This window comes from Phyllobates terribilis, unplaced genomic scaffold (assembly GCF_046119375.1).
Source record: "Phyllobates terribilis strain yellow unplaced genomic scaffold, ASM4611937v1 Scaffold_5__5_contigs__length_657084704, whole genome shotgun sequence".
Lineage (NCBI taxonomy): Eukaryota > Metazoa > Chordata > Amphibia > Anura > Dendrobatidae > Phyllobates > Phyllobates terribilis.
The window spans coordinates 6,778,461-6,806,129 of NW_027362765.1; the positions used below are offsets into that span (position 1 = coordinate 6,778,461).

Here is a 27,669-nt window from a genome sequence, read left to right on the forward strand (position 1 = left end):
ACAGCTGGTCAGCTTAGGGGACTTTGGCCCCAGCTGGAGGAATACAGATCGGCTCCATTGACCATTGCTGAACCCTCAGAGACATCTTGAACAATCCAAGTCACCTGGCCCCAGACTTCACTTCTCTCGGATAGTTTTCTAAGCTTGTCATTACCTTCTCTCTTTGGGGGCCCTACAAAAGTGGGGTGCCAGTGGTGGGTGTGGTCGACCCTGGAAGCCCCGAAATCGCAGCTTCTCTATTCCCGGTGGGCCAGTGGAAGGGTGAGGACTCTGTCATTTGCACCATCTAGGGTACTAGCTGGGACTATTCTATCTGTTTATTGTCCACTTTGTGGTTCAATAAAGTATTACCACACTGTTTTCCCCTCACACTGTGTTGTCTGAGTAGTGTTACGCCCACGGAAGAAATAGGGTCTTCACAATAGTGTCTGCCATTACTACGTCTTGTAGTAGGTGTTCCACAGTCTGACTGCTCTAACTGTAAAGAACTCTTGCCTGTTTGCTGGATTGGCCATTCTTCCACCTGTAATAAGTGCCCTCTAGTCCTCAGAATGGTCTTTGGACGGAATAAGTCAGCTGGAGATAGTCGACATCGTGCTCTCCAGAGACCCCCCGAGCCTTCCCTAGGAAGAAGAGCAAATCATTGGCATACAAGCCACCTTCTCTTCCTTGGTCCCATATTTAAAGATTAATTTCTTACATCACCTGTGTCCACCAAACTGCGGTGCAGTAAGTGACAAGCAAGCTGAGAGACTTCACCAAGATATTGCAGCTATGGAGAAAAGATATCACGGAAAATGGAATCCATCAATGCTTGCAGATTATTGATGGACAATTGTAAGAGAATAGCTGATGGAAGACAAGAGTCAAGCAAAAAAAGAATTGTCACTGAATGAGTAACAAATTTTGTAATGCAAATTTTTTAACTGTTGATGATTCACAATAGTGTTTAGACAGATTTTAGGTTTTTGAATTCTTGCCAAGTTTCCACTAAATAAATATCAGAAAATTGGAATAACAAAATATTTTGAATCTTTATATTTTCAAAAATAATAATGTTTCAAAGTGTTGAAACTTTTATGCATTAATTATATGTAGCAGTAAAAGGAAAACTCTTTGATATCATAGAAACAAGAGACAACTAAAATTTTCATTGTCATATTTGAAAGCAGGTCAAAGTCATAAGAAATGGCTCATTTCATAACTGAACATGAGAAAGTTTGAAAATATGTAAAACAGTGTTACATGATCTGAAACATATATGAGCTACTTGGGTGGAAGGTTCTTAAGCTGCTCACTCAGTACTTACAGGCTCTGTGCAGGTCCCGGTACCTTTCCCTCCTACTCTGCACCAATCAATTAGATAAGTATGGGTTGGAGGAGAGAGAGCAGCTATCTCAGTGATCAGGAAGGAAACTGTCTCATTGTCCTCCTCTGACACAGGAAATTGCCTCCAGTCTATAAGACACACTCACTTATTAGCAATATTTTTTTATTGCTAAAAAGTGTCTTATAAGTCAAACAATAAGGTAAGTTCTAAAGTAATTTCCCTTTCTCATTTAATTATAGAACTGTGTGTTATATGTTTTTGCATAATTTGTCAATAACATATATAGTTTCTCCCCATTGGAGTCTTTTTGATGGTCAACAAAATAGAACTTTCCAGTAATTCATTTTTTTTATGTTTAAAAACGTTGTCCACTACTTGGACAAGCCTTTTTCGTTCCTCATGTTTGGTTCTATTAAAATAAAATAAGAAATACAAACTTCCCATGCCGTCGCCATTCCAGCGGTGTCAGCACTTGCATTCCTAGGACTCATGTGAGGTTAGTATGTCACGTGAGCCCTGTGCCCAATCAGTGTTGACGTCAATGTCCCCACTGTAGTGCGACGGTGTTCAGACTGTGCAGTAATGAGGCATTGACCCAAGGAAAGTTCAACTTAAATGTCTTTATTTGCCAAAACTCCAAGCTCAAATGCAAAAGCTGTCCTCCAGATTGCAGCTGGGATATCCAAATAGTCCGTGTAAACCTGATGCCATGGGAGACGGCTGTACCGTTCCAGTCTGGGGTGCACCAGTTGTTTCCTTCACAAGCCTGTGTTATGCCTTCACTCAGGCTTGCAGTGCACAGAGCCTCCTGCTCTGCAGCTTGCAAACAAAACATTGACACAACCAATATGCCTCTATGCACATCCTAGGGAATATCTACCGTCCCTCGAATATGATCCCCCTCACTGCCTCACACCAACTTCAGACAAATCAAACATCATGAGGAAGTCAGAGAGCAACCGCAGCCCTGGCTTCCTGTTGATATTCAATACATTCAAAGGCAGGGACAGTGAAACCGGCACTGATTACGTGCAGGGCTTGTGAGATGTAACAACCTCACATGAACACCGGAAATGCGAGCCCAGAAACGCCTGAAATGGCGCCAGCACAGGAGCTCAGTATGAGTGTTTTTACTTTAACGAGGCCAAACATGAGGAATGACAAAGGGTTGTCCTAGTATTTCACAACCCTTTTAAGATGATACAATTTTTGGTTAAAACATATGAACCCCTTTAAGATGATACAATTTTCGGTTAAAACATTTCCAACATTCTGAACATGAAAAAAGCTTCTTCCTTGTGCGACTTCTCAGATATTTATTAATCAGAACCTGTCACCACCAAAAACGCTATTAACCTGCAGATAGGAGCTTACTCTGCAGGTTAGTAACATTACTATCGTGCCCGGCACCTGCAAATAGCCAAACGCTGCTGGGAGAAAGTTAACTTTATTCTCCTCAGCAGCATTCGGTTTCAGTCACAGGGGCGGTGCTGGTTCAGTCATCACTCTGAGTATAAAGAGCAGTGACTGTAACAGCACCCCGGCACTGACTGACAGCCAGCCCCCATGCAGAGTCAGTGGCAGTCAGAGCTGGGAGTTTGTTTACAACAGCCGTTCTGTATTCTCCGAGCGGTAACAAAATTCGCACAGGCACTGCCCACGTGACTGAAATTGAATGCTGCCGGGGAGAATAAAGTTAATTTTCTCCCAGCAGTGTTTGGCTATGTGCATGTACCAGGCAAGTTAGTAACATGCAGATTAAGCCCATATCTGCAGGTTAATAGCGTTATTTCTGGTGGCAGGTTCCCATTAACAGTTGATTTCAGTGTAAATCATTTCCCCCCTTAAGAACATGAAAAAGGCTTCTCCCCTGTGTGACTGCTCTGGTGACTAAGAAGAGATGATTTCTTCACAAAACATTTCCCACATTCTGAACATGAAAAAGGCTTCTAGCCTGTGTGGGTTCTCTGGTGTTTATCAAGATGCACTTTCCGCGTAAAAGATTTCCCACATTCTGAACATGATAAAGGATTCACCCCTGTGTGGGTTCTCTGGTGTCTATCAAGATGTGCTTTCCGGTTAAAACATTTCCCACATTTTGAACACGAAAAAGGCTTCTCCCCTGTGTGGGTTCTCTGGTGGCTATCAAGATGTGCTTTCCGGTTAAAACATTTCCCACATTCTGAACATGAAAAAGGCTTCTCCCCTGTATGGGTTTTATGGTGGCCATCAAGATACGCCTTCCGATTAAAACATTTTCCACATTCTGAACATGAAAATGGCTTCTCCCCTTTGTGGGTTCTCTGGTGGCTATCAAGAAGCGATTTCCAGCTAAAACATTTCCTAGATTCTGAACATGAAAAAAGCTTCTCCCCTGTGTGGCTTCTCTGGTGGCTATCAAGAAGCACTTTCCGTTTAAAACATTTCCTACATTCTAAACATGAAAAAGGCTTCTCCCCTGTGTGGGTTCTTTGATGTATAATAACATCTGATTTGCAGTTAAAACATTTCCCACATTCTGAACATGAAAAAGGTTTCTCCCCTTTGTGGATCCTCCGGTGACTATCAAGATTAGCTTTCCGGTTAAAACATTTTCCACATTCTGAACATGAAAAAGGCTTCTCTCCTGTGTGAGTTAGTTTGTGTATAACAAGATTACATTTCTGTCTAAAACATTTCCCACATTCTAAACAGGAAAAGGGCTTCTCCCCTGTGTGACAGTGCTGGTGACTAAGAAGAGATGATTTCTTCACAAAACATTTTCCACATTCTGAACATGAAAATGGTTTCTCCCCTGTGTGAGTTCTCTGGTGACTAACAAGAGTTGATTTATCTACAAAACATTTCCCACATTCTGAACATGAAAAAGGCTTTTCCCCTGTGTGAAATCGTTGATGTCTGATAAGACTTGATTTCTTTGTAAAACATTTCTCACATTCGGAACATGAAAATGGCTTTTCCCCTGTGTGACGTCTCTGGTGACTAACAAGCTGTGATTTGTAGTAAAAACATTTTCCACACTTGGAACAAGAAAATCTATTCTCTGCTGTGTGAATTTTTTGATGTTTAAGAAAAGACTTTTTCAGAGGAAAACTATTTCTATATTCTGACTGTGAAAATGGCTTCTTTGCATTAGGAGCAGTTCGTTTTTTAATGCTTATTTTGCGACTTGGATTTTCCATAGTAGTCAGTAATGAATCAGAAGACAGGACCTGTTTCAAAGGATTAAATGAGAGATCTTTGCTGTGAAGGGATGCTGGTAAATCTGGAGTAATGGCATTCACTTCAATTGTATCCTGTGGGATCTCAAGGTCATCTGATTTAAAAATTGAAGATGTCAGCTGTCCCTCTGATCTCCTGGTACAGTCATCTGGCAATAAAAAGAAACCATTATTATTTTTCAATAATATATGTTTGACTTTTATATTTTTGAACATTTGTACTTAAATTGTCTATAAAAAGTTATGTTCAAAAATTGAATTATTCACAAATTAATGACAGTTCACAGTCTAATGGAAATCCTCACAGGATGAACCAGTGGAGCGTGGCGTTCAACTGTTTGTTCATTCTGCCTCACAAATATGGAATAAAAAGCCACCAAACAATGTTCTGCAGTCGAAAATAACACCAATAAAAACTTCTACTCATCCCGCAAAAAACAAGCCCCCACTCATGATTGTCAATGGAAAAACAGGTTTCCATATTACTAGTGGCTCAAATGCTCTTGAAAAGCAACATGGCTTCCATAAACTAGTCCAGCAATATTCGCTCTCTTAAAGTCAAATCTCCCACTCGCTTCTGAGCCTTGCAGTGCGCCCAAACCACATTTAGCATCTATGTACTTGACATTACTATAGTGAGAAGATCCCACTTAATTTACGGTGTGTGTCTCCTGGAGCACAATCTGGGAACCAGTAAAATGGCAAATGTGCAATTTTTACTCTCGAACATCCACTGCGTGCTAATTTCCGGAAAGTGCCTGTGGAGTCAAAATAGTCCCTACTCCTATAGATTAATTCACTGAGGGTTATAATTTCCAAAATGGAGTCACTTTATGGGGATTTCTGCTGCTCTGGTTTTCTGCCATTTAGTCAAATTAGGGATTCTGTAAATGGTGTGTCCCATCTTGTCTGGGATCTGCTCCTGCGAAGTCTGCTTCTATCATTAGGCACAGTGTCAAAGATACACAGCCGGAGGGGTCATGCAGATCCACCCATTGTTATCACTTCATCAAGGGTAACGCAACTCCACAGCCTCCAAATCGTAAGGAAAATACGCAATTGATCAATGATTGATGGACAAGACTGCAGCTGCTTCCACTACTAGGCCGGTTATTAGGAAACTAACAGCACCAATCATTTATACAGGCCAACTGGACACCCATTACAGGTAGCATATGGCTTCAGGTGAGGTTTACAAAGCAAAAGGTACAGAACTATTAAACTATATTTTTAATTCAAAATATAGGCAGTGTTTAACCCCTTAACAACATCTGACGTACTAATACGCGTCTGTGCCCTGGGACTTAAGAGCCAGACCCGTATTAGTACGTCATGGCGATCGCGCACGCACACAGGCTGTGCGGGCGCGATCGCCGCCGGGTGTCAGCTGATTGTCACAGCTGACACCCGGTACTATGTGCAGGGAGCGGTCCTGCACCGCTCCCAGCACATTAACCCCCGCGATGCTGCGATCGAAGTCGATCGAAGTCGATCGCAGCATTGCGGGGGTAAGGGGAGGTGATCGCAGATACTCACCTCCTCTTCCGGCTTCCAGCACTGTCTGCAAAGGCTTCCTGGATGTTGCCATGACGACCCGATTTTTGTCATGACAACATCCGGGTCACCAGACAGCAGGAAGATTGTTTGGACATGCGCAGTGCATCTCCAAACAATCTTCTCCCTGTCCAGCGCTGACAGCCTGCATGGCACAGGGATGGTGCTGCATTCCTGTGCCATGCAGGCGATCAGAGAAAAAACAGTGAAAGTCCCAGAGTTGGACAAAGTAATAAACTATATAAGCTTCCAGAAAGTGAAAAAAAAAATAAAAAAAAATTGCAAAAATATTTAAAAAAAATAAAAAAAATAATCCACCAAAAATAAAAATATAATGTACCCATCAATAAATATTATTATAAAAAAAAACAACAAAAAAAAAAACAATAAAAGTACACATATTTGGTATCGCCGCGTCCGGAACAACCTGACCTATAAAACAGTCCCACTAGTTAACCCCTTCAGTGAACACGGTAAAGAAAAAAAAAAAAAAAAACGAAGCAAAAAACAATGCTTTATCACCATACCGCCAAACAAAAAATGGACTAACACGCGATCAAAAAGACAAATGTAAATAAAAATGGTACCGCTGAAAACGTCATCTCGTCCCGCAAAAAACAAGCCAACATACAGCTCCATCAGCCGAAAAATAAAAAAGTTATAGCTCTCAGAATAAAGCGATGCTAAAAAATATTTTTTTCTATAAAATTGCTTTTATTATGTAAAAGTGCAAAACATAGAAAAACGATATAAATGTGGTACCGCTGTAAACGTACTGACCCGAAGAATAAAGCTACCTTATCAATTTTACCACACGCGGAACAGAATAAAAAAAAAACAAAAAAAACAATTCCTGAATTGTTGGTTTTTGTTTATTCTGCCTCCCAAAAATCGGAATAGAAAGCGATCAAAAAATGTCACGTGCCTGAAAATGGCACCAATAACAACGTCAACTCATCCCACAAAAAACGAGCCGTCACATGACTGTCTGCCAAAATCGGGAAAAATTATAGCTCTCAAAATATGGCGATGCAAAAACTAGATTTTACAAAAAGTGCGTCTTTTAGTGTGTGACAGCTGTCAGTCATAAAAACCCCATATGATTCTGGTATTTCTGTAATCACACCGACCCGAAGAATAAAGTCGTCTAATCACTTATACCGCACAAGGAACGGCGTCAAAAATAAACTCTTGGGTTAGGATTGGGCTAGGGTTAGGGCTGGGTTTGGGGTTAGGGTTGTGCTAGGGTTAGGGTTGTGCTAGGGCTAGGGTTGTGCTAGGGTTAGGGTTGTGCTACGGTTAGGGTTGTGCTACGGTTAGGGCTGGGGTTGGGGTTGTGATGGGGTTGGGATTTTTTTCAAAAGTAAGAAAAAAAGATGACGATATGGCGACTAGTGTTGAGCGCAAGTGCTCGCTACTTGAGTTTGCATCGGGTGCTCTGGTATGCATTGAGTATCGTGGGTATTTGAGTGACATGCTCGAGTCTCTGCCCCATATGCTTCGCGGCCAAAAAAACTTTACGGGGATTGCCTGCCATGCACGAGCGATCCCCGCATGTTTTTTTTTGGGTGTCTAATAACCGTGAAACATGCGGAGCAGGGACTCGAGCATGTCACTCGAGCACACGCTGTACATGGTGCATACCTGAGTACCCGATGCAAACTCAAGTAGCGAGCACTTGCGCTCAAGACTAATGACAACTTATTCAATATGATGACCTAATGTAAACAAATTCTGTGTCGTACCTCTGGGTTCAAAATGTTCACTATACACCTTAATAAAATCCTTTAGGGGTATAGTTTCCAAAATGGGGTCACTTGTGGGGGAGCTCCGCTGTTTAGGCACATCACGGGCTCTCCAAACGCGACATGGTGTCCGCTAACAAATTGAATGGAAAATCGTCTCAAATTGTTAGCGGACACCATGTTGCATTTGAAGAGTCCCTGTGTGCCCAAACATTGGAGCTCCCCCACAAGTGACCCCATTTTGGAAACTAGACCCCCCAAGGCACCTATCTAGATGCATAGTGAGCACTTGGAACCCCGAGGTGCTTCACAAATTGATTCATAAAAATGAAAAAGTGTTTTTTTTTCACTTTTTCATTTTTACGAATCAATTTGTGAAGCACCTGGGGGTTCCAAGTGCTCACTATGCATCTAGATAGGTGCCTTGGGGGGTCTAGTTTCCAAAATGGGGTCACTTGTGGGGGAGCTCCAATGTTTGGGCACACAGGGGCTCTCCAAGCACAACATGGCGTCCGCTAATTATTCAAGCAAATTTTACAATCAAAAAGTCAAATGGCGCTTCTTCCCTTCCGTGCCCTGCCGTGCGCCCAAACAGTGTTTTTTCCCCAAATATTGGGTATCTGCATGCCCAGGGGAAATTGCAAAACAATTTTGGGGTCCATTTTTTCTTGTTACCCCTGTGAAAATAAAAAAAATTGGGTCTAAAGTAACATTTTTGTGAAAAAAGTTAAATGTTCATTTTTTTCTTCCACTTTCAAAAAATTCCTGTGAAGCACCTGAAGGGTTAATAAAGTTCTTGAATGTGGTTTTGAGCACCTTGAGGGGTACAGTTTTTAGAATGGTGTCACTTTTGGGTATTTTCTGTCATAAAGACCTCTCAAAGTGACTTCAAATGTGATGTGGTCCCTAAAAAAATGGTTTTGTAAATTTTGTTGGAAAAATGAGAAATCGCTTGTCAAATTTTAACCCTTATAGCTCCCTAACAAAAAAAAATTTGGGTTCCAAAATTGTTCTGATGTAAAGTAGACATGTGGGAAATGTTATTTATTAATTATTTTGTGTGACATATCTCTCTGATTTAAGGGCATAAAAATTCAAATTTTGAAAATTGCAAAATTTTCAAAATTTTTGCCAAATTTCCTTTTTTTCACAAATAAACGCAAGTGATATCGAAGAAATTTTACCACAATCATGAAGTACAATATGTCACGAAAAAACAATCTCAGAATCAGGGGGATCCGTTGAAGCGTTCCAGAGTAATTACCTCATAAAGTGACAGTGGTCAGAATTGTAAAAATTGGCCTGGTCATTAACGTGCAAACCACCCTCGGGGCTTAAGGGGTTAAACAATATACAAGATAACACAAAATGGGAACAAAACAGCAGAATATATACAAATACATAAAAGGTATAAACAAGAAACTTGCTAAACTTGGTCGCAGAAACGGCTCAGAGCTTAGAGAAGGGAAGCGCTTCGATTTGGAATTGGACAGAACCTCCACAGAGAACTACTGTAGGTCTTCCTAGGTGCTGACAATGATCCAGACCAGGATTTGCTTTTTATTAGCTCCTAAGTTACGCCCACACACTTCTCCTTTATGAACTCATGTGTGACTATTTGTGAGATGTTCTCAGCCTTTAAGGATTTTAGGAGAGCCACAACTTAAGATATCTTCACCTCTGAAGATCACAGGCACTAGATATTGATGTCATATTTTTTTATCATGATTTTACCTGTACATAAAGATCAAATATGACCTTGTTCGCACCATCTATCTGACCATTATTCAATTGGAGTGATTCTAGTGCCCCCACCCCCGCCGATGTGAGTTAATGCGTCACATCCGCTCTTCGTTATAACGCTGAAAATCTATATCTCATACATATCGGATCGATACCAACGCCAATATTCCGGTCTGGAGCTAGGCTGGCTACAATCTGTGCTGCATGAATAAAAGTTCTGTGCCTGGGAAAGCACACTTCTCCTCTAGTAAACCCCTCTCCTTTTGGCATGTTTTCTCCTAAAATAACTTTCTTGTTTAATTACCTGTACACTACAGGGTTCCTATGCTTCAAAAGAAGTTAAAGCATTATCTCTCACTTCCCCATATGTCCTATTACGAGGTCTTCCAAAAGGAGTTTAATTGATAGCTCTTCCTAGATCTTAAAGCGCACCTGTCAGCGGGATTGTGCTCAGTAAACTACATACACTGTCTGGTGGGCACCATTACACTGATTAATATGATACCTTGGTTGATGAAATCCGTCCTGTGGTTGCTGTGTTATCTTTACTTTCAGTTTGGAGATAATGATATACATTTGCTCCGGGGCGGTCTGTGGGGGGTGCGCTATCTGGTGCTCTGCTTACATATTCATCTATATGCTCTTATGACAGCTCACTGATCGCTCACTGACCTGCCTCCTATTTTACCTAACCCTGCACTACTAAATGCATTACGTAAAATAAGAGGCAAGTCAGTAAAGGCTTAGAGATTGTCACAGTTCCACCCCTCAGTGTGACTGGGAGGCAGTTGCTGCCAACTCAACCACTAAATCTGGTAAAGGGGCGTGCTGAAGCTGTCAGTACTTTGTTTGACAGCTCGGCCATCCAATCTGAGACTGAGAGGCGCTGGCTATCTCGAAGTGTTCATTATCCCAGGTGATTGCCAGTATACTTAACTGGGCTGTTTCTCCTAGACCTCTGCCAGACGTACATTCAGCTTGGGTGAGGTCTCTGCCCCATGTGTTCTGTGAATTTATCTTCTGTTGCCTGACCTTGGACCTTGTTGTGCTCTGATCCGCTATCCTCCTGGTATTCTGACCAACGGAACGTTACCCTACCACGCCATTGTCTCTTCCTTCTGTTTAGGATGTATCCTCCTGGCTTCTGACTTCAGACTCCCTCACTATCCTGCTTCACGACTTGGCCATGAAAGGTGACTCAGCGTCACATTATGTCTGGCCAAGGTCTAAGAATGTGAAAGCTGACACATTATCTTGTAGTCTCGATTCAGTTTCTCCTCCAGAACCTGCATCCTCCATTATTCCTCACGGTATTGTGGATTCTATGGTAACCTTGAAATTGGAGGAGGAGATCCATAAAGTCCAGTCGTTGGCTCCTTCCGCTACTCCAGGATCTAAATTATTTGTGCCTGTGTACCTAAGATTGCGTGTGTTACAAGAATTTCAGGATTCCATCTTGAGTGATCATCCTGGTGTTATTGCTGCACAGAAAGCAATTGCTAGATTTTTTGGTGGCCGTGCATGCATAATAATATCAAAGATTTTTGTATCTGTTTGTGAAATTTGTGCCCATGATAAAGTCAGTCATAGCCGGCCGGCTGGGGAATTGATTCGATTGACAATTCCAGAAAGCCAGTGGACTCATCTGTCCATTGATTTCATCACGGATTTTCCTCTGTCTCGTGGGAAAACTGCTATCTGAGCGGTAGTTGACCAATTCAGCAAGCAAGCTAATTTTGTTCCTTTGTCAGGATTACCTAATGCAGAGACACTCTCCAGGTTGTTTTTCTCATATTGTAAGGTTTCATGGGATCACTCTTAACATGGCATCTGATAGGGGAGTACAATTTGTCTCTAAATTCTGAAGAGCTTTTTGTAGTAAACTCAGGATTGACTTGTCATTTTCATCTGTTTACCACCCTCAAACCAATGGTCAGACTGACAGGACAAATCAATCTTTGGAATAAGTTTTAAGGTGCTTTGTGGCGGCTCAGCAGGAGGTCTTCATTTTTACACTTGCTGAGTTTCCATTTAACAGCTGAGTGAATCAGTCTACTGGAACCTCACCATTGTTCTGTAATTATGGTTTTCATCCTTATTTTGGTGAATTTTCTATGATTATTTCTGAATGCCTTGGGGTGGAGGTCGCAATACTAAGATTTGGGAATGTCTGAAAGGATGTTCAAAAGAATATTGGGACTGCTCAGATTCGTCAAAAAACAGAAGGCCAATAGAAGACGTTCAGAGAGTCCTGTTTTTAAGATCGGGGATAAGGTTTGGTTGTCATAGGAAAATTAAACTTAAAGTGCTGTCGACAAAGTTGGGTCCAAATTTTATTGGTCAATATGAGATCCTAGAGGTGGTCAATCCGGTGGCATTCAGATTAAAGCTTGCTCCATCTCTTCGCATCACTAAAGTCTTTCATAAATCCCTATTAAAGGAGTTTGTCCCTTCGGCATTGTCTCCCTCTTCCCCGCCTCCTCTGGTTTCAGTCGACGGTGGCTTGGAGTATGAGTTTCAGTGGGTTATGGATTCTCATAGGGTCCGAAATTCCCTCCAATACCTCATCCATTGGAAGGAATACGGACCAGAGGAGCGAACGTGGGTCATAGCTTGAGATGTGAAGGCAGATTGGTTAGTCAGGACCTTGCATCTAAAATTTCCTGGGAAGCTTGGTGGTCCGGTGGCCTCCGTTAGAAGAGGGGGTACTGTCACGGTTATACCACTCAGTGTGTCTGGGATGCAGTTACTGACAATTCGGTCATCCAGTCTGGTGCAGGGTTGTGCTGAGCTGTCAGTGTGTTGATTGACAGCTCAGCTGTCCAATCTGAGACTAAAAGGAACTGGCTATCTCAAAGTGTTCATTATCTCAGGTGATTGCCAAGCTACTTAACTGGGCTGTTTCTGCCAGATGTACATTCAGCTTGTATGAGGTTTTCTCTGTGCCTTATGTTCTGTGAATTGATCTTCTGTTGCCTGACCTTGTTCTGACCATCCGCATGTTTAACCCCTTATGCTCTGATTCGCTATCCTCCTGGTATTCTGACGAACGGAACGTTACCTGTCTACTTCTTTCTTTCTTCCTTTTGTTTATGATGTACCCTCCTGGCTTTTGACTTCGGACTTGTTACGCTCACGCCCGGGCTGACTGGCGTGAGCGTGATTAGTGATCCCACTGGATCATGAACCGAGGAGTGCCTGGAGGGGCGTGACTAAGTATCAACCCGATTCGACCAAGGTCGCACGGCGGCTCAATCGACTCTGTAAACCAGGGAGGAACCGAGCAGAGGGACCAGGTGCTACTCCAGATCAGACCCTGGTCACAGCTGTTGAACCACACCAGGGAATGCAGGAACAGGCAGGTTAGGCTGGCATACAGACAGGTGGGTACTGGCAGGCACAGCTGATATGCAGACAGGTGGGTACTGTCAGGCACAGCTGATATGCAGACAGGTGGGTACTGGCAGGTAGGAACGCAGGCAAAATAGGAACCAGGACAGACTATGATACAGGAACAGAGCCGCAGATGAGGTAGACAAGCAGAACAGAGCAAAACCCGCAGGTGCGGTAGACAAGCAGAGCAGAGCAAAACCCACAGGTGCGGTAGACAAGCAGAGCAGAGCAAAACCGCAGGTGTGGTGGACAAGCAGAGCAGAGCAAAACCCAAAGATGCGGTAGACAAGCAGAGCAGAGCAAAACCCGCAGATGCGGCAGACAAGCAGAGCAGAGCAAAACCCGCAGATGCGGTAGACAGGACAGGGCTCTGTTCACATGGAACAGACTGGAAAACACAAGAAGATAGCTGGAACACAGGAGTAGATTCGGAGACAGGGAAACAGAACGAGCAGAACCAGATACACACAAGGTACTTGCAATGAAGTAGCGAGTGGACACAAAACTCACAAACAGAAGTACAGAGACAACGAGTTGGAGTTAGGTGCAGGTTCAGACACTGCAGGAAAAGGGAAGGTACAGACATAGAGACAAATAGGTAAAGGGCTAGGACACTGTTCAGACAGGATCTGAACCAGGAACAAGATACAGGAACGAGCCTGGGAACTCAGCCCCCAGGATGGCGGAAACTGACTAGAAGTCACAGGTAACAGGCCTGGGTATACAGCCCCCAGGGTGGCAGAAACAGACAAGATACAGGACAAGACCTGGCAACTCAGTTGCACAGAACACACTGAATGAAAGTGTTGCTCAGGCACCTCCTACTGGGTGAAGGGGGTTTAAGTATCCAGTGACTCACAGCAATAGGTTGGGGACGCATTAGGAGTGCGCACACTGCAACTATAAGAATCAGAAAGCAACAGCGCCGCCGCCCTAAGCAATTGGACAAGAGACATGCAAACAGCAGGCACTGGAGCAAAGTGTGCAGCCTGGACTGATAGGTAAGATTGCGGTCTTGCATGGTGGGAGGTGGTAAACCATGCAAGCACGCCGCCAGGGATGTTACAGGACTCCTTGACTATCCTGTCTCACGGCTTGGCCATGAAAAGTGACTCAGCATCACAGAGGCACAGGGGTAATGCTTTTTTATGTAGTTTATTATAATCCTCCTTGAAGTTAGACGGTTTTAAAAGAAATTTAAAAGTCAGGATAAAGGGAGTCTCTGTTGTTATTGTACAGAAATTCACACTTGGTCCTCACTGCACATTTAATGTTGTCGATCATAAAAATGAAATTTTTCCAGAAACACTGGACCTGGTCTTGTAGGGACCATATGAGAACATTCAGCAGCACAGAAGGGAGAGAAGGTAGATTCATCCAATAAGATATCAGGGTTCTAGGAAGCCAACAGCATCATTACCCTATGCTTTCTCTTACAGTCCCATCATAATATTTTTCTTCATGTGATTTTCTAACTCGTCAGCACATTCTATGTACGCTGTCATTCGGCTTTGTAGTTTACAGATCTGGGCAGGTAAGAGTCAGCATCTCCTAATCTCAAGGGGTAGGTGGATCCTTCCGGTTGTAAGTTCTATAGAAAAGGGCTTTCAATGCCCAAAGTCATTTAAACAGTTTTGGATGGAGGAGAATGTTGTGGTCTAGAAGTAAAATGGTGATCGCATGATTGTGATACGGCCGGACTACACCACCGATAAAGCAGCCACAGCCGGTGACTGAGATGAATCAGTAACTTCTCTACATTTAGTGGTTACTACTCACCTGGGTAGTCATATGTAGGAATCTCCTTCTTACACCGCTCATCATCCCTCACATATGTCTCTGTAGTATTAATATGGGTCAGATCTTCACCCTGAAACAAATATTGTAAAAGTCACAGACAGATGGAGAAGTCACACCTATGATCAGCTCTAATCCTGCCATCTCCACTGTTCTCATTACACAAGTATAAAATATATAATACTGGGGGATAAAACAAGACTGAACACAAGACCTTCACAGCCGTCTACACATCATAGGGGAGATCTCATGACACCTTCTCTCCATCTACCTGATGATCCTGAGGAACATTGGGATCTTCTTGTTTACAGTCCAGTAGAAGAAGAGGACGGGGACATCTCTCTGGTGTTGTCCTCTTACTGGATAGATCTGGAGGAAACACATACAGGGACTGAATTCATTCTTTACATACAGATAATTATAGGCCGTGTGTATTTAGTCCTGTCTATTACCTGGTGATGTGAGGGGCAGGGGAACCTTCATCATGACGTCCTTGTACAGATCTTTGTGTCCTTCTAAATACTCCCAATCCGCCATGGAGAAATAGACGGCGACATCCTGACATCTTATAGGAACCTGACACATACAATGATACCATCATCCCCCAGATCCCTCCATAGCGTTACTGTATAATGTCCCAGCAGTGTTACCTCTCCAGTCAGCAGCTCAATCATCTTGTAGGCGAGTTCTAGGATCTTCTGGTCGTTAATGCCCTCATATATCAGAGGATGAGGTGGAGGCCCCGTGATTGGGCTCAGGGGTCTTCCCCATCCCTCAGACACAGGGTCCTGACAGCGCTCACTAGAGGTCTTCTTCACTACTGTGTAATCCTGGTTATGGAGAGACACATTAATAAATCTCACTACAGACATTTCCAGAGTCCTCACCTCTCCAGTTCTGTCCATCTGTTATTCCCATAGATAAGAATGATGTAATGTGACGTCATCAGAATCTCTCACCTCTCCAGTAAGCCGGAAGAGGATCTCTAGGGTGAGGTGTAATATCCTCTCCACCATCTTGTCTCTGTCCATATCCATCCTTGATTGGTAAATCAAGAAAATTCTCTTATACAGAAGATCTTCACTGAGAGGATCTGATATTGTAGGGACCTGAATGAGTAGATGATGAGCCGATGTAACATAATAAAAATCCTGTGTAATAATACAATTACTGGAGACAATAAGGGAAACATATGAGGAGATTCATTATTTTACAGTATTTAGTTTTCTTCTTTACATCTAGTAATAAAACCTATTTATTTTAGGCCACAGACAACAAGAAGTTTCTTCCTCGGAGTCTGCAGCTGAATCTGTTTCTCACAAGATGGTGGTTTGATGGTTTTATGAGATGGATGTTTGTTCTCGGCCCCGACCCTTTCACAACTCCTGTCTCCTAGTTTAATCGTTAGAGAAACACATAACGAGAACCTGGCTTACACCTCTGGGTTTTCATTGATAAATGTCCACCATGTAAATATGCCAAACACAAGAAATAAATTTAATCACATTAAATAAAACATTTCATTACACAATGTATCACCTGCAGCAGAGAATTTGTAGTATATTGTATTCAGTGTCTGGGATGTAATGTCAGATATGTCGGCTGCTCCTCCTGTAAATAAGGCAGAGAATTAATGAGCACATAGGAGACCCCACTAATCCCGCAGCCATTAACCCCTCCAATGTTTCCACACATTTCCTAAGAAAACACAATGGGGACTGAAAGAACTTTCAGTTTTGTGACACTGAAAGGGTAAAACGTTCAGGTGGAGGGGAGAAAGCAGAGGAGCATTGCTGAACCGTGAAGCTTCCTGGACACTGAGGCCAAATCCATCGTACCGGAGGGTATAAAGAGAATATGTGGACGGTTATCACTACTATCTACATTATTGTGCTGGAACTAGGAGAGGAATAATGGCGTTGTGTGAGGACTTCTCTGGGCTTCTGTCCTTCATCCTGTAGTCGTCTGAATGTATCTAATGTGGACGGGAACCAGCTAAGCCGCATTCAGTCCACAGCTGTTACATCACTGTTCACACCACACAGACCCCAAGAGTCTCCGTGCTGAAGGGGTTAATGCCCCCCTGCGCCCAGTAATGAGGAATCTCCACATACCTCCACCTGCAGAGCCGCCACCACATATATGGCTGCTCTGTGCGCACAGGACCTGTGATGAGGTCACAGGAGGGGAGGAGTCAGGGGTCACATGATCAGGGGCCTCAGTGGATGCACAGTGTAAACTGTGCGGCTCCTGTACAGTGATATCCGGAGTGAAGACGCTACATAGAGACGTCTCCGCAGTCAGTGACATTTCCGGCATTATGTATGTTTTTTGCCTATCCTTCTCTGAAATTTGACTACCCAATTCCTTCTCCCAACCCCAGTAAAGGGTAGAGGGTCATTGCTGGTGTCCATTTGTGTTGCTTTGTGTATGCAAGATAGAAGTTTAGTACAAGGACCTACTTGCGTGATTAAGGGTTCAAAAGGAGTGAGTTCATCTTTTATACTAGTAACATGTGAGAATTTATAAATGACCTGAGCTGGAAATAAGCCAGGCAGGATAGACTCCTAATTAGAAAGGAGCCACGAAGTTCTATAAAGGAAGGAAAAGAGCCTGATTCCATGAGAACGTGTCTCAATCTAACCCCATCAGATCAGTCCCAGATTAGAAATGAGTCCGTACCTGAAGCAGAGGGAAAATCTGGGTTGTCAAACAAGGGCATTAATGGACCCAACCTACGTGATATAGATGAAGAGATTAAGACTTGATCCCATGTTTTCAAAAAGTGTTGAATGGGTATTGATAATTGTTTAGTTTGTACATGTATTTAGTCAATCCAAGGTAGAGATGTGAGTATCCACGGATAGAGGTCCTCTTCCAGTTTCACCCATTGCTTATGTTCCACAGACGTGAACCAGTCCACTGCTCTCATAAGAATCAAAGATTGATGGTAATTTTTTTTAGAACGGGCATACTAGTACCCCCCTTTATTTTTGGAACATCACAATATTTTAAAACATATCCTAGACCTCGACGTTCCCCATACTACCTAATAGCGTTGTCGAGATGGGAGAAAAAGGTCTGAGGAACGCAGACAGGAACGGTCTGGAATATATAAAGAAGTTTTGGCAAAATGTCCATTTTATCACATAAATACAACCAAACCAGGACAAGGGTTTGGAGTTATAATTCATTACATTTTAAAGAGTTTGTTCAAGGACAGTGATATAATTTAAACTATACAGATCATCCATGTTCCCTGGAATTTGTGTACCGAGGTACTTAGGTGTGTCTTTCTGCCACTTAAAGGGAAAGTTAAAAATTAGCTGTTGTCTTATGTTATTGCTTCTGATTTAGAGCAGTTGACTATAAAATCGCTTACTTGACCAAATTCTTCGAATTCCTTTAGTATAGAAGGAAATGAGATAATTGGGTTTGAAAATAGAGCAACAAGTCATCTGCGTATAGAGCTAGTTTATAGTGATGTGAGCCTATAGCAACTCCACTAATATCTGGATTTTTTTGTAATGCTACCGCGAAATGTTCCATCACCAATGTGTATAGGAGAGGTGATAAGGGACACTCTTGCTTTGTCTCATTTTTAATAGAAAATGTGTCAGATAGAAGGCCGTTTACCCTATAGCTTTAGGGTCAGTGTAGAAGGATAGAATTTTAGATAACAAGAAAGAGCCTAACCCAATTTTTCGTAAGGTGCTCTTCAAGAAAGTCCAGTGCATTCTGTCAAACACTTTTTCAGCGTCCAAAGAAACAAGGCACATTGGGATCCCGTTTTTTTGCACGTGAAACTAATAACGTTTTATTGGTATTATCACGCACTTCTCTACCCTTAACGAAGCCAACCTGATCGTTGCTAACAATTGAGGGTAGGTAGTGGGAGAGCCATGGTGCAATTATATTAGAGAATATTTTCATGTATATATTAATTAATGAAATTGGATGAACATTAGGGCAGGCATTTAGTTCTTTTCCAGGCTTTGATAAAACTGTTATGTGAGCCTCAAGTGATTGGGGGGCAAAAGGGGGAGTCTTGTGAGATATTATTGAACACTAATGGTAATAACAGAGGTGCAAACATGTTATAAAATCTATTATTGAATCCATCTGGCCCAGGGCTCTTCCCGATAGGACAGGCCATTAAATCATTCCCTATCTGTTGTTCAGTGAAAGATTTGTCTAGTATCTCCTGCTCAGGGGTCTGTAAGGAAGGAACGGTAGTGTCCAAAATATATTTGTCAATTATTGTTTCAAGAAAATGTATATATTTTCCATGAATATTATGAAGTGAGCTATAACAGCAATGAAATGCGTCAGCTATGTCAGTGGGGTTAGGAATTTATAGCAGTCGTGCTCCTTTTGTTTTGGATACATACGGCTCTGGCAAAAATTAAGAGACCACTGCAAAATTTTCAGTTTCTCTGATTTTTCTCTTTATAGGTATATTTTGGAGTAAAATGTACATTGTTGTTTTAGTCTATAAACTACTGACAACTTGTCTCCGAAATTCAAAGCTAAAAATTTTGTATTTATTTGCAGCAAATGATAAAGTGTCAAAATATTAAAAAGAAACAGTGTTTTCAGACCTCAAATTACTCATGTTTTAAATGTGAAATCAATATTTGGTGGACTAACCATGATTTTTAATCACAGCTTTCATTCCTCTTGCCATGCTTTCCACCAGTCTTTCCATGCTTTCCAATAGAAAACTGTTCAGTGGTCTCTTATTTTTGCCGGAGCCGTATGTCCTTTGCATCCGTGGATGTAACTTCCTTGTCAATGAGAGACCACATTTATCTGTGAATTCATACGAGTACCTTCACATGCGATCTTGATATTTTGTATATGTTTGATCTAGTAAAGACCTTCGCTCCTTTCTTTTTTTCAATCAGATCATTTTTATTTAACAAAAGAAAGAAAGACCAACATTTTGTTTTTGTCATACAAACTTTGTGACAAAAAAAATAAAAAGAAAGAAAAAAGAAGTAAACAATACAAGAACCGGTTTACAATGATATAAATCCCAATATCGCTCTATAGTACAATGTTTTGGAATAGTAATTTTACATTTGTACATAAATATCTGAATACTTCCTGACGGCTTTTTTTCCCCTATTGGGACATCAAAAGAAAAAGAATATATCTAAGAAGGGGCAATTGTGTGGACTGAAACAATTATTATTTGCTGACACCTTAGGTATAAGGATATAAATTCCTGGTTAACTGCAGGGATATGTACAAATGGTCCAGTATAGCATTTCTGAAGCAATACCTGGGGTAATTAACCATTGCTCCCATATGTGTATAGATTTCTTGAGAGCGTTCCTTTTTATATAAGCTCCACTTTCCAAGCATAGAGTGTCATTTATCCTGGAGTTTAGTTCTGTTATCGTTAGGGGAGAATTGTCTATCCAATGTAGTGCCAACAACTTTCTGGCTTGGAATAATATTCTTGAGCTACCTACTGCCATATGGGAGTCTGGGTCTACGTCTTCTCCCAGGAGTCCTAGGATACAGATTTTAGGTTCCAACTGAAGTTGTATCCCAAATACAGATAGTACAAGAGCGATCACCCCCTTCCAGTAGTCGCCAATATTTACACATTCCCACGTCATATGCATCAGGTGGACGTCATTTTGACCACATCTAGGACATGTTTCATCCGTTTGTATTTCAATTTTAAATAAAATACTTGGGGATCTATATACCCTATGAATGAGAAGAATTCGGGACAATCTTTGTGACTCCGACAATGAAAGTTTCGGTGTCAAATCCAGTATTTCCCCCATTGCTCCTCAGATAAGGGACCCTCATCTTCCTCCCATTTTGTCTTAACTATCAAAGGATATTTATCCAAATGTAGGGCCAGTAACTGCCTATAAATAAGGGATATTAGACCTTTTGTATCTAACGATGTAGTAATGGTATATATTGAGTGATGTCAATCAGTATGGCGTTTATTCTAGTTGTGTACTATATGCAAGATGTATTTGCAGATATTGATAAAACACTCTATGCGGAAGGTTAAAATCTGCCTTTATTTGTTCAAACATCTTGAATAATCCATCCCTCAAGAGTTGTGACACCAAACATATACCCCTATCCTTCCACTCACTAACATTTTTTAGTTTATGTAGCTCTGGTAAGTTATAGTTGTGCCATAAAGGGGTATAGTTTGTGTACTTTCCAATCCCCAGAATATTTTTACCCCTATCCCACGCCTTATATATTAACTTTAGTGTAGGACATTTTAAGTCATTTTCTCGAGGAGGCCCCATATCTAGTACCGAGAATGGAAGCTTCCACTTGGTTCCTTCCATAAGTAGGTGCCCTGAAATTACACAATATTTTCAAGTACCCATCCATAAAACTACTTTAGCTCCCTTCTAGCGTTAAGCAGGTCTGCATATACCTGGAGGGAAGCAGATCATTTATATTGTTTGTCAAGGAGATCAATCCGCTCAAGCAAATGGGAGACTTTAGCTGTTCTCTCCTTTTTTTAGCCTTTATCTATGTTTTGTTATTATCCCTCTGAGGACGCATGTGAGTGCTTCCCATTTAAATGGTAAGGCAGTTTCATCATGCTCATATATTTGAAGGAGTCTATAGTCTCAAGAAGGTCTGAGACACAGAGTGAGTCTTTCAGCAGATTATCATTTAGGTTCCAACATCTGAAGCCTTGGTGGAGTCCGGCATAGTCAGATTACAATACACAGGAGCATGATCTGACCATACAGTAGTTCCTACCCGAGATGTAGGTTGCCATGTAGGCAAGTGATGGCTAATTAAGAAAAAGACTATATGGCTATGCATATTGTGTAAAGGAGAACAATAGGTATAATCCTTTACGTCTGGATGTAGTATCCTCCATACATCGACCAGTTGAGACCAAAGCACAATTAGCAAAGCTTTTGTTTGTGTTTAAGATTGGTGACACCAGCCCTGGGACGCGTCTAAAGAAGGATCCAAGACAAAATTAAAGTCACCTCCAATGATGATAAGGTCCTCCGCAAAATATTTTAGTTTGTTTAAGTAATGACGACATGTCTTAATTTGGTCACAATTAGGGAGATAGAAGTTTGCCAAAGTCAAAATTTTGGAGTAGACGGAGATCTTAACAAACACATACCTCCTCTCCGTGTCAGACAGTGTTTCTACAATAGTATGCAGCAGTGATCTGTGGCGGCCTATACTCAGCACCTTAGACTTCAAAACTGCATTTTTCTGGGACGCCAAGATGAATAATATCTATTAATAATCTGAGGTACAGTATATGATCCCCTCTAAAGTGTGACTCCTGAAGAAAGAGAAAATGTACGTGCTGTTTATGCCTACGATAAAACACTTGAGCTCCTTTCTCTGGAACATTAAGTCCTCTGACATTCAATGAGCAAGTTTTGAGTTGTGCCATATTATATGAAAAAAAGGAGGAATGGAAGAGAGAAAGATTAAAAGAGGAAGTATAGACGGTAGATAGTAACGTCTACCTCTCAGTGTCTAAGAAGTATAGATTATGAATATATCAAAACAGTAGGAAATTGCGAAACAAGCAGATCCCAATGCAAGTCCCTAACTGGGGGTTGTCTTTACAGACGTAAGTCAAACTTTCAGTTCTAGGATTCCTATTAGGTGGAACCATGGAATATAAAGCAAGTAATGTAATACAGCCTGATATTACAGTAGTATCATGTGAACTCAAATTATATGCCGGTCTAAGATCTTATATGAACTTAGACATTCTATATAGTGGAAGAGTGGCACCTAATGCTCTATTTAGATATATCTAATTATATGCTTAAAGAAATAAGTAAGCATCTGCAAACTGTCTCTCATCAGGGAAGACAAGATTCATTTCAGGAGCTCATATGATTAGCAGGTTCCTTTTCCATCTGGCTGCATCACCATCAAGTTCCTGATCCATTGAACACCTTCTGTGAAGTGCTGGAACTGTCAGTGGCAATGGTGGAGCAGGTGGCCAGTCAGATATATGGATTCTGGGAATGTCCAGGACATCACAAATACGTCTCATGTTGCTTGGATCTTTGAAAATATACAGGTGGAATGGGTACCCCCAGGAGTACATCAGGCCATTTTTCCGGATGGCATCAAGTAGTGGTTTCAATACCCTTCTTTTAGCAAGTGTCATTCAGGATAGATACAGTACAGACCAAAAGTTTGGATACACCTTCTCATTTAAATATTTTTCTGTATTTTCATGACTATGAAAATTGTACATTCACACTGAAGGCATCAAAACTATGAATTAACACATGTGGAATTATATACTTAACAAAAAAGTGTGAAACAACTGAAAATATGTCTTATATTCTAGGTTCTTCAAAGTAGCCACCTTTTGCTTTGATGACTGCTTTGTACACTTTTGGCATTCTCTTGATGGGCTTCAAGAAGTAGTCACCGGAAATGGTCTTCCAACAATCTTGAAGGAGTTCCCAGAGATGCTTAGCACTTGTTGGCCCTTTTGCCTTCACTCTGCGGTCCAGTTCACCCCAAACCATCTCGATTGGGTTCAGGTCTGGTGACTATGGAGGCCAGGTCATCTGGCGTAGCACCCCATCACTCTGCTTGTTGGTCTAATAGCCCTTACACAGCCTGGAGGTGTGTTTGGGGTCATTGTCCTGTTGAAAAATAAATGATGGTCCAACTAAACACAAACCGGATGGAATAGCATGCCGCTGCAAGATGCTGCGGTTGCCATGCTGGTTCAGTATGCCTTCAATTTTGAATAAATCTCCAAGAGTGTCACCATCAAAGCACCCCCACACCATCACACCTCCTCCATGCTTCACGGTGGGAACCAAGCATGTAGAGTCCATCCGTTCACCTTTTCTGCGTTGCCCAAAACAAGGTGGTTGGAACCAAAGATCTCAAATTTGGACTCATCAGACCAAAGCCCAGATTTCCACTGGTCTAATGTCTATTCCTTGTGTTCTTTAACCAAAACAAGTCTCTTCTGCTTGTTGCCTGTCCTTAGCAGTGGTTTCCTAGCAGCTATTTTACCATGAAGGCCTGCTGCACAAAGTCTCCTCTTAACAATTGTAGAGATGTGTTTGCTGCTAGAACTCTGTGTGGCATTGACCTGGTCTCTAATCTGAGCTGCTGTTAACCTGCGATTTCTGAGGCTGGTGACTTGGATAAACTTATCCTCAGAAGCAGAGGTGACTCTTGGTCTTCCGTTCCTGGGGCGGTTCTCATGTGAGCCAGTTTCTTTGTAGCACTTGATGGTTTTTGCAACTGCACTTGGGGACACTTTCAAAGTTTGCCTAATTTTTCGGACTGACTGACCTTCATTTCTTAAAGTAATGATGGCCACTCGTTTTTCTTTACTTAGAATTTGTATTATGGCAAGAAAAAAGCAGCTAACAGTCTATTCAGTAGGACTATCAGCTGTGTATCCACCTGACTTCTGTACAACACAACTGATGGTCCCAACCCCATTTATAAGGTAAGAAATTTCACTTATTAAACCTGACAGGGCACACCTGTGAAGTGAAAACCATTTCCGGTGACTACATCTTGAAGCTCATCAAGAGAATGCCAAGAGTATGCAAAGCAGTCATCAAAGCAAAAGGTGGCTACTTTGAAGAACCTAGAATATAAGACATATTTTCAGTTGTTTCACAATTTTTTGTTAAGTATATAATTCCATATGTGTTAATTCATAGTTTTGATGCCTTCAGTGTGAATGTACAATTTTCATAGTCATGAAAATGTAGAAAAATCTTTAAATGAGAAGGTGTGTCCAAACTTTTCATCTGTACTGTATGAGAGCACTTACATGCGTTTTCCATTGAAATCACCAGGACCCAACTCCTCTGCTTTCCTCACAATGGCCTCTTTTACATTGAAAAAATTGTATACGACAGATAATGTCCCTTGGACGCTCAGGATCTGGGCCATGATTGCCTATTGCCCAGTGCGCCTTATAAATCTCCACCTCCTTATCAATAGGATCACCAAGGATATTATTGAATAATGATCGTAGTGTTGGCATAATCACTTGTGCATTGATGCTTTCAGGTATACCCCTTATCCAGATATTATTGCCATTTTCTTGATCATCAACCATATTAAACAGATGGTTTATTTACTGGCTGTGAAGATCCAGTGTTAGTTTCTGAGCATTATGATGGCCTCTAACTTGGACGACATTATCCTCTAATCTCTGTAACTTGTCAGTAAGCTGTGACAGGATAGAAGCGAGGGGACGTATTTCAGTATTGTATGTGGTCTCCAGCCTCTGAATATATTGCTCCATATCTTCTTTAGTAGGGATAGACGCAATCTGATATACAAATGCAAATGATATAAAAATGCAAAGTACTACGTCTTGGCAATAAAAATGAAAAAAGCATATACAGAATGGGAGGTATAGAGCTAAGCAACAGTACATGTGAAAAAGACTTAGGTATACTAATAGATCATAGGCTGAACAGGAGTCAACAGTGTGATGCAGCAGCAAAAAAGGCAAATACAATTCTGGGATGTATTAACAGAAGCATACAGTCTAGATCACGTGAAGTCATTATCGCACTTTACTCCTCTTTGGTCAGACCTCATCTGGAATACTGTGTTCAGTTTTGGGTACCATATTTTAAAAAAGACATTGACAAACTGGAGCAAGTTCAGAGAAGAGCGACCAGAATGGTGACCGGTCTGCAAACCATGTCCTATGAGGAACGGTTATAGTGTAGCACCCTGAGGATTCGGCTGCTACAGGGGTATTACACCTCAAGCCAGAGGTGTGGTATTCCACTCCCGGGTAAGGATGGAGTGTGGGACTGAGCTCAGTAGGCTGCATGCACTACATACATCCCATTTCCGGGGGACAGAACTACGGTACTCCCACCAGTATATGTGCAGGTACGACAGCGTCTGTCCCTGGCTGGAGTGGGAGGGGGGTGGAACATCCCAGTAGTGTAGGGGCAGATAGGGGGAGTAGTCTGGGTAAAGCTAGGAGCTCATTGGGTGCTAGTCACCTGGGCTCACACATAGAGGGAGTATATATGGTGGGCACCATCTTAGGACAGGGTCTGTTCAGCCTGGAGGAGTGGAGAGAGGAGCTCAGCCAGAGAGGGCTGAGGGGGAGCTGTGGCTCCGTCTGGGCCCAGCTCCAGAGCTAGGCCTGAAGCAGAGAGGAGAGAGGAGGAAGAGGAGAAACACGAAGAAAGGCCCAGAGACGCAAGCATAGAGGGAACCCTGAGATCCCACGAGTGAACTAAAACGGGTGAAGGGTTGGCAGAGAAGGGTACCGGATCCCAAACTGGTGGAGGTCAATCATCCTTAGCCAGGAACCGGAGGTCGTGGTCAAGCTTTGGCACGACCCCTTGCCACATCCACCAGGAAGGCACGCCACATAGGGTCAGGAAAGCCAGAGAGAGGTTTTGCCCCATAAGGCCCGAGGAAGCCGGACATAGGTGGGTCCCTGGTGAGGACGGCCAGTAGGAAGGAAGAGATGGGAGCTCTGGACCACGCTCTGGAATCGCCTGGGAGTTGGCCGAGTCCCTGACCTGGTGGACGCAGCACGGCTCGGGTGGTCCTACTGTGCACAAGGATCTGATAAAGAACTGTGAGTAAAGCTTTTGAAACTGCACTACCAGACTCCGTGTTTCGTCGTCGCACCTGCACCACCAGTACTGGGACATCCGCACCATCACCCCCATCATCAACTCTACAATAGCTGCCCTGAGGCAATACTCCTCCCGTGGGGAGTCATCCCATCTTCAGCTGCACAAACAACACCAGCCTCAGCGGTCTGCCCTGCAGCGGCGGTTTCATAACCGCAATCCACGGGTGGCGTAGTCGAACATTCTAACATCTACTGCTAAATACTGCCACTCAGTTTGACTCCCTGGGCACGGACCGGGTCACCGCCACGAGACTACTACCCCTATCTGATCCGTCTCCGGGTAAGCCCCCGTGCACGCGATGCCGCACGACTCAGGCCCAGGGGCGCGTCAACATTGGCGTAGTCGGCAGGATTACGTGCCCGCAACCGACGGGTACTGCGTGCCTGAAGAAAAGTTCACATTTACCGTAAAAAGGAGTCTCCCGCCAATTCCGGAGGGTCCCCGCCATCGGACGCCATCTCGGATCGCTTCCCGCCGTTTGCCCGCCATCTGCAGCCTTTTCCCGCCATCCACGGAGTTTCCCGCCATAAGGAGACGATTCCCGCCATCTGAGACGATTTCCCGCCCTGACAGAGCGGACTCCATTATGGGCGTGCCAGAGGATGGCAAAAGACCACCTCCCATCGTGGGCCAGGTCCAAGAATGGCGCCAAAAGCGGAAACCGCCCCCACCAGCAGAGACTGCAATGATAGAGATGTCCATCAGCGTGAGGGGGCTGCCCTTGGAACTGACTGTCACCAAGTTGCCCCGGGACCACCCTCAATGGGGGCGGATAGGGAACAAAAGAGAGAAGATGGGAGCAGCTTGGAGGAGTCTGGAGGAGCCGGAGATGGAGGGAGAGGCAGGCAGCACCGACCCTGTGGTCAGGAGCCTGATGCAAGCCACCACCCCACAAGACCTGGTGGAGATCCTGGCACAGCTCCCCCGAGACCGGGAGCGTGCACAGACCGCGCTGGAGGGCCTCGCACGGAGGATGGCCCAGGTGCAGCGAGAAACGCTGATGGAGTGGAGCAGGGAGATGGCCCAGCAGGCTGGAACCCGCCAGCGGAGCACACCACCCGCAACGAGGAGCACGCCTGCCCCTGAAGAGGATGCAGAAGGGACGGAGGCCGGAGACGACGCCGCAGAGGGAGCTGAAGAGACGGAGGCAAGTAAAGGGGACGTTACTACCCCGAGCCCAGCCACCGTAAGCCTACCCCCGCTCCCCGTCGCAGAGCCCGAAG

At 43.1% G+C, this 27,669-nt stretch overlaps 1 protein-coding gene across 1 annotated transcript; it reads right to left on the bottom strand.

Annotated features, from left to right (window-relative positions):
• Positions 1-997: 997 nt before the first annotated feature.
• On the bottom strand, positions 998-16,974 carry LOC141271728 (uncharacterized). Its single transcript, XM_073681824.1, has 8 exons — positions 16,898-16,974; positions 16,323-16,394; positions 15,743-15,892; positions 15,434-15,613; positions 15,236-15,359; positions 15,055-15,152; positions 14,766-14,856; positions 998-4,700 (listed from the first exon to the last, which is right to left on the bottom strand). The coding sequence occupies exons 3-8, from the start codon at positions 15,818-15,820 to the stop codon at positions 3,280-3,282; spliced, it is 1,992 nt and encodes a 663-aa protein (XP_073537925.1). The 5' UTR covers positions 15,821-15,892; positions 16,323-16,394; positions 16,898-16,974; the 3' UTR covers positions 998-3,279.
• Between the last annotated feature and the right edge of the window lie 10,695 nt (positions 16,975-27,669).

Bases quoted from the DNA above. Each gene is read 5' to 3' on its own strand.
- LOC141271728 (XM_073681824.1), bottom strand. From the start codon at position 15,820: ATGGATATGGACAGAGACAAGATGGTGGAGAGGATATTACACCTCACC. The intron at 15,360-15,433 runs GTAACACTGCTG...TGTATGTGTCAG, and splicing joins TTGAGCTGCTGACTGGAGAG to GTTCCTATAAGATGTCAGGA. The intron at 4,701-14,765 runs GTGAGTAGTAAC...TTTTATTGCCAG, and splicing joins TCCTACATATGACTACCCAG to ATGACTGTACCAGGAGATCA.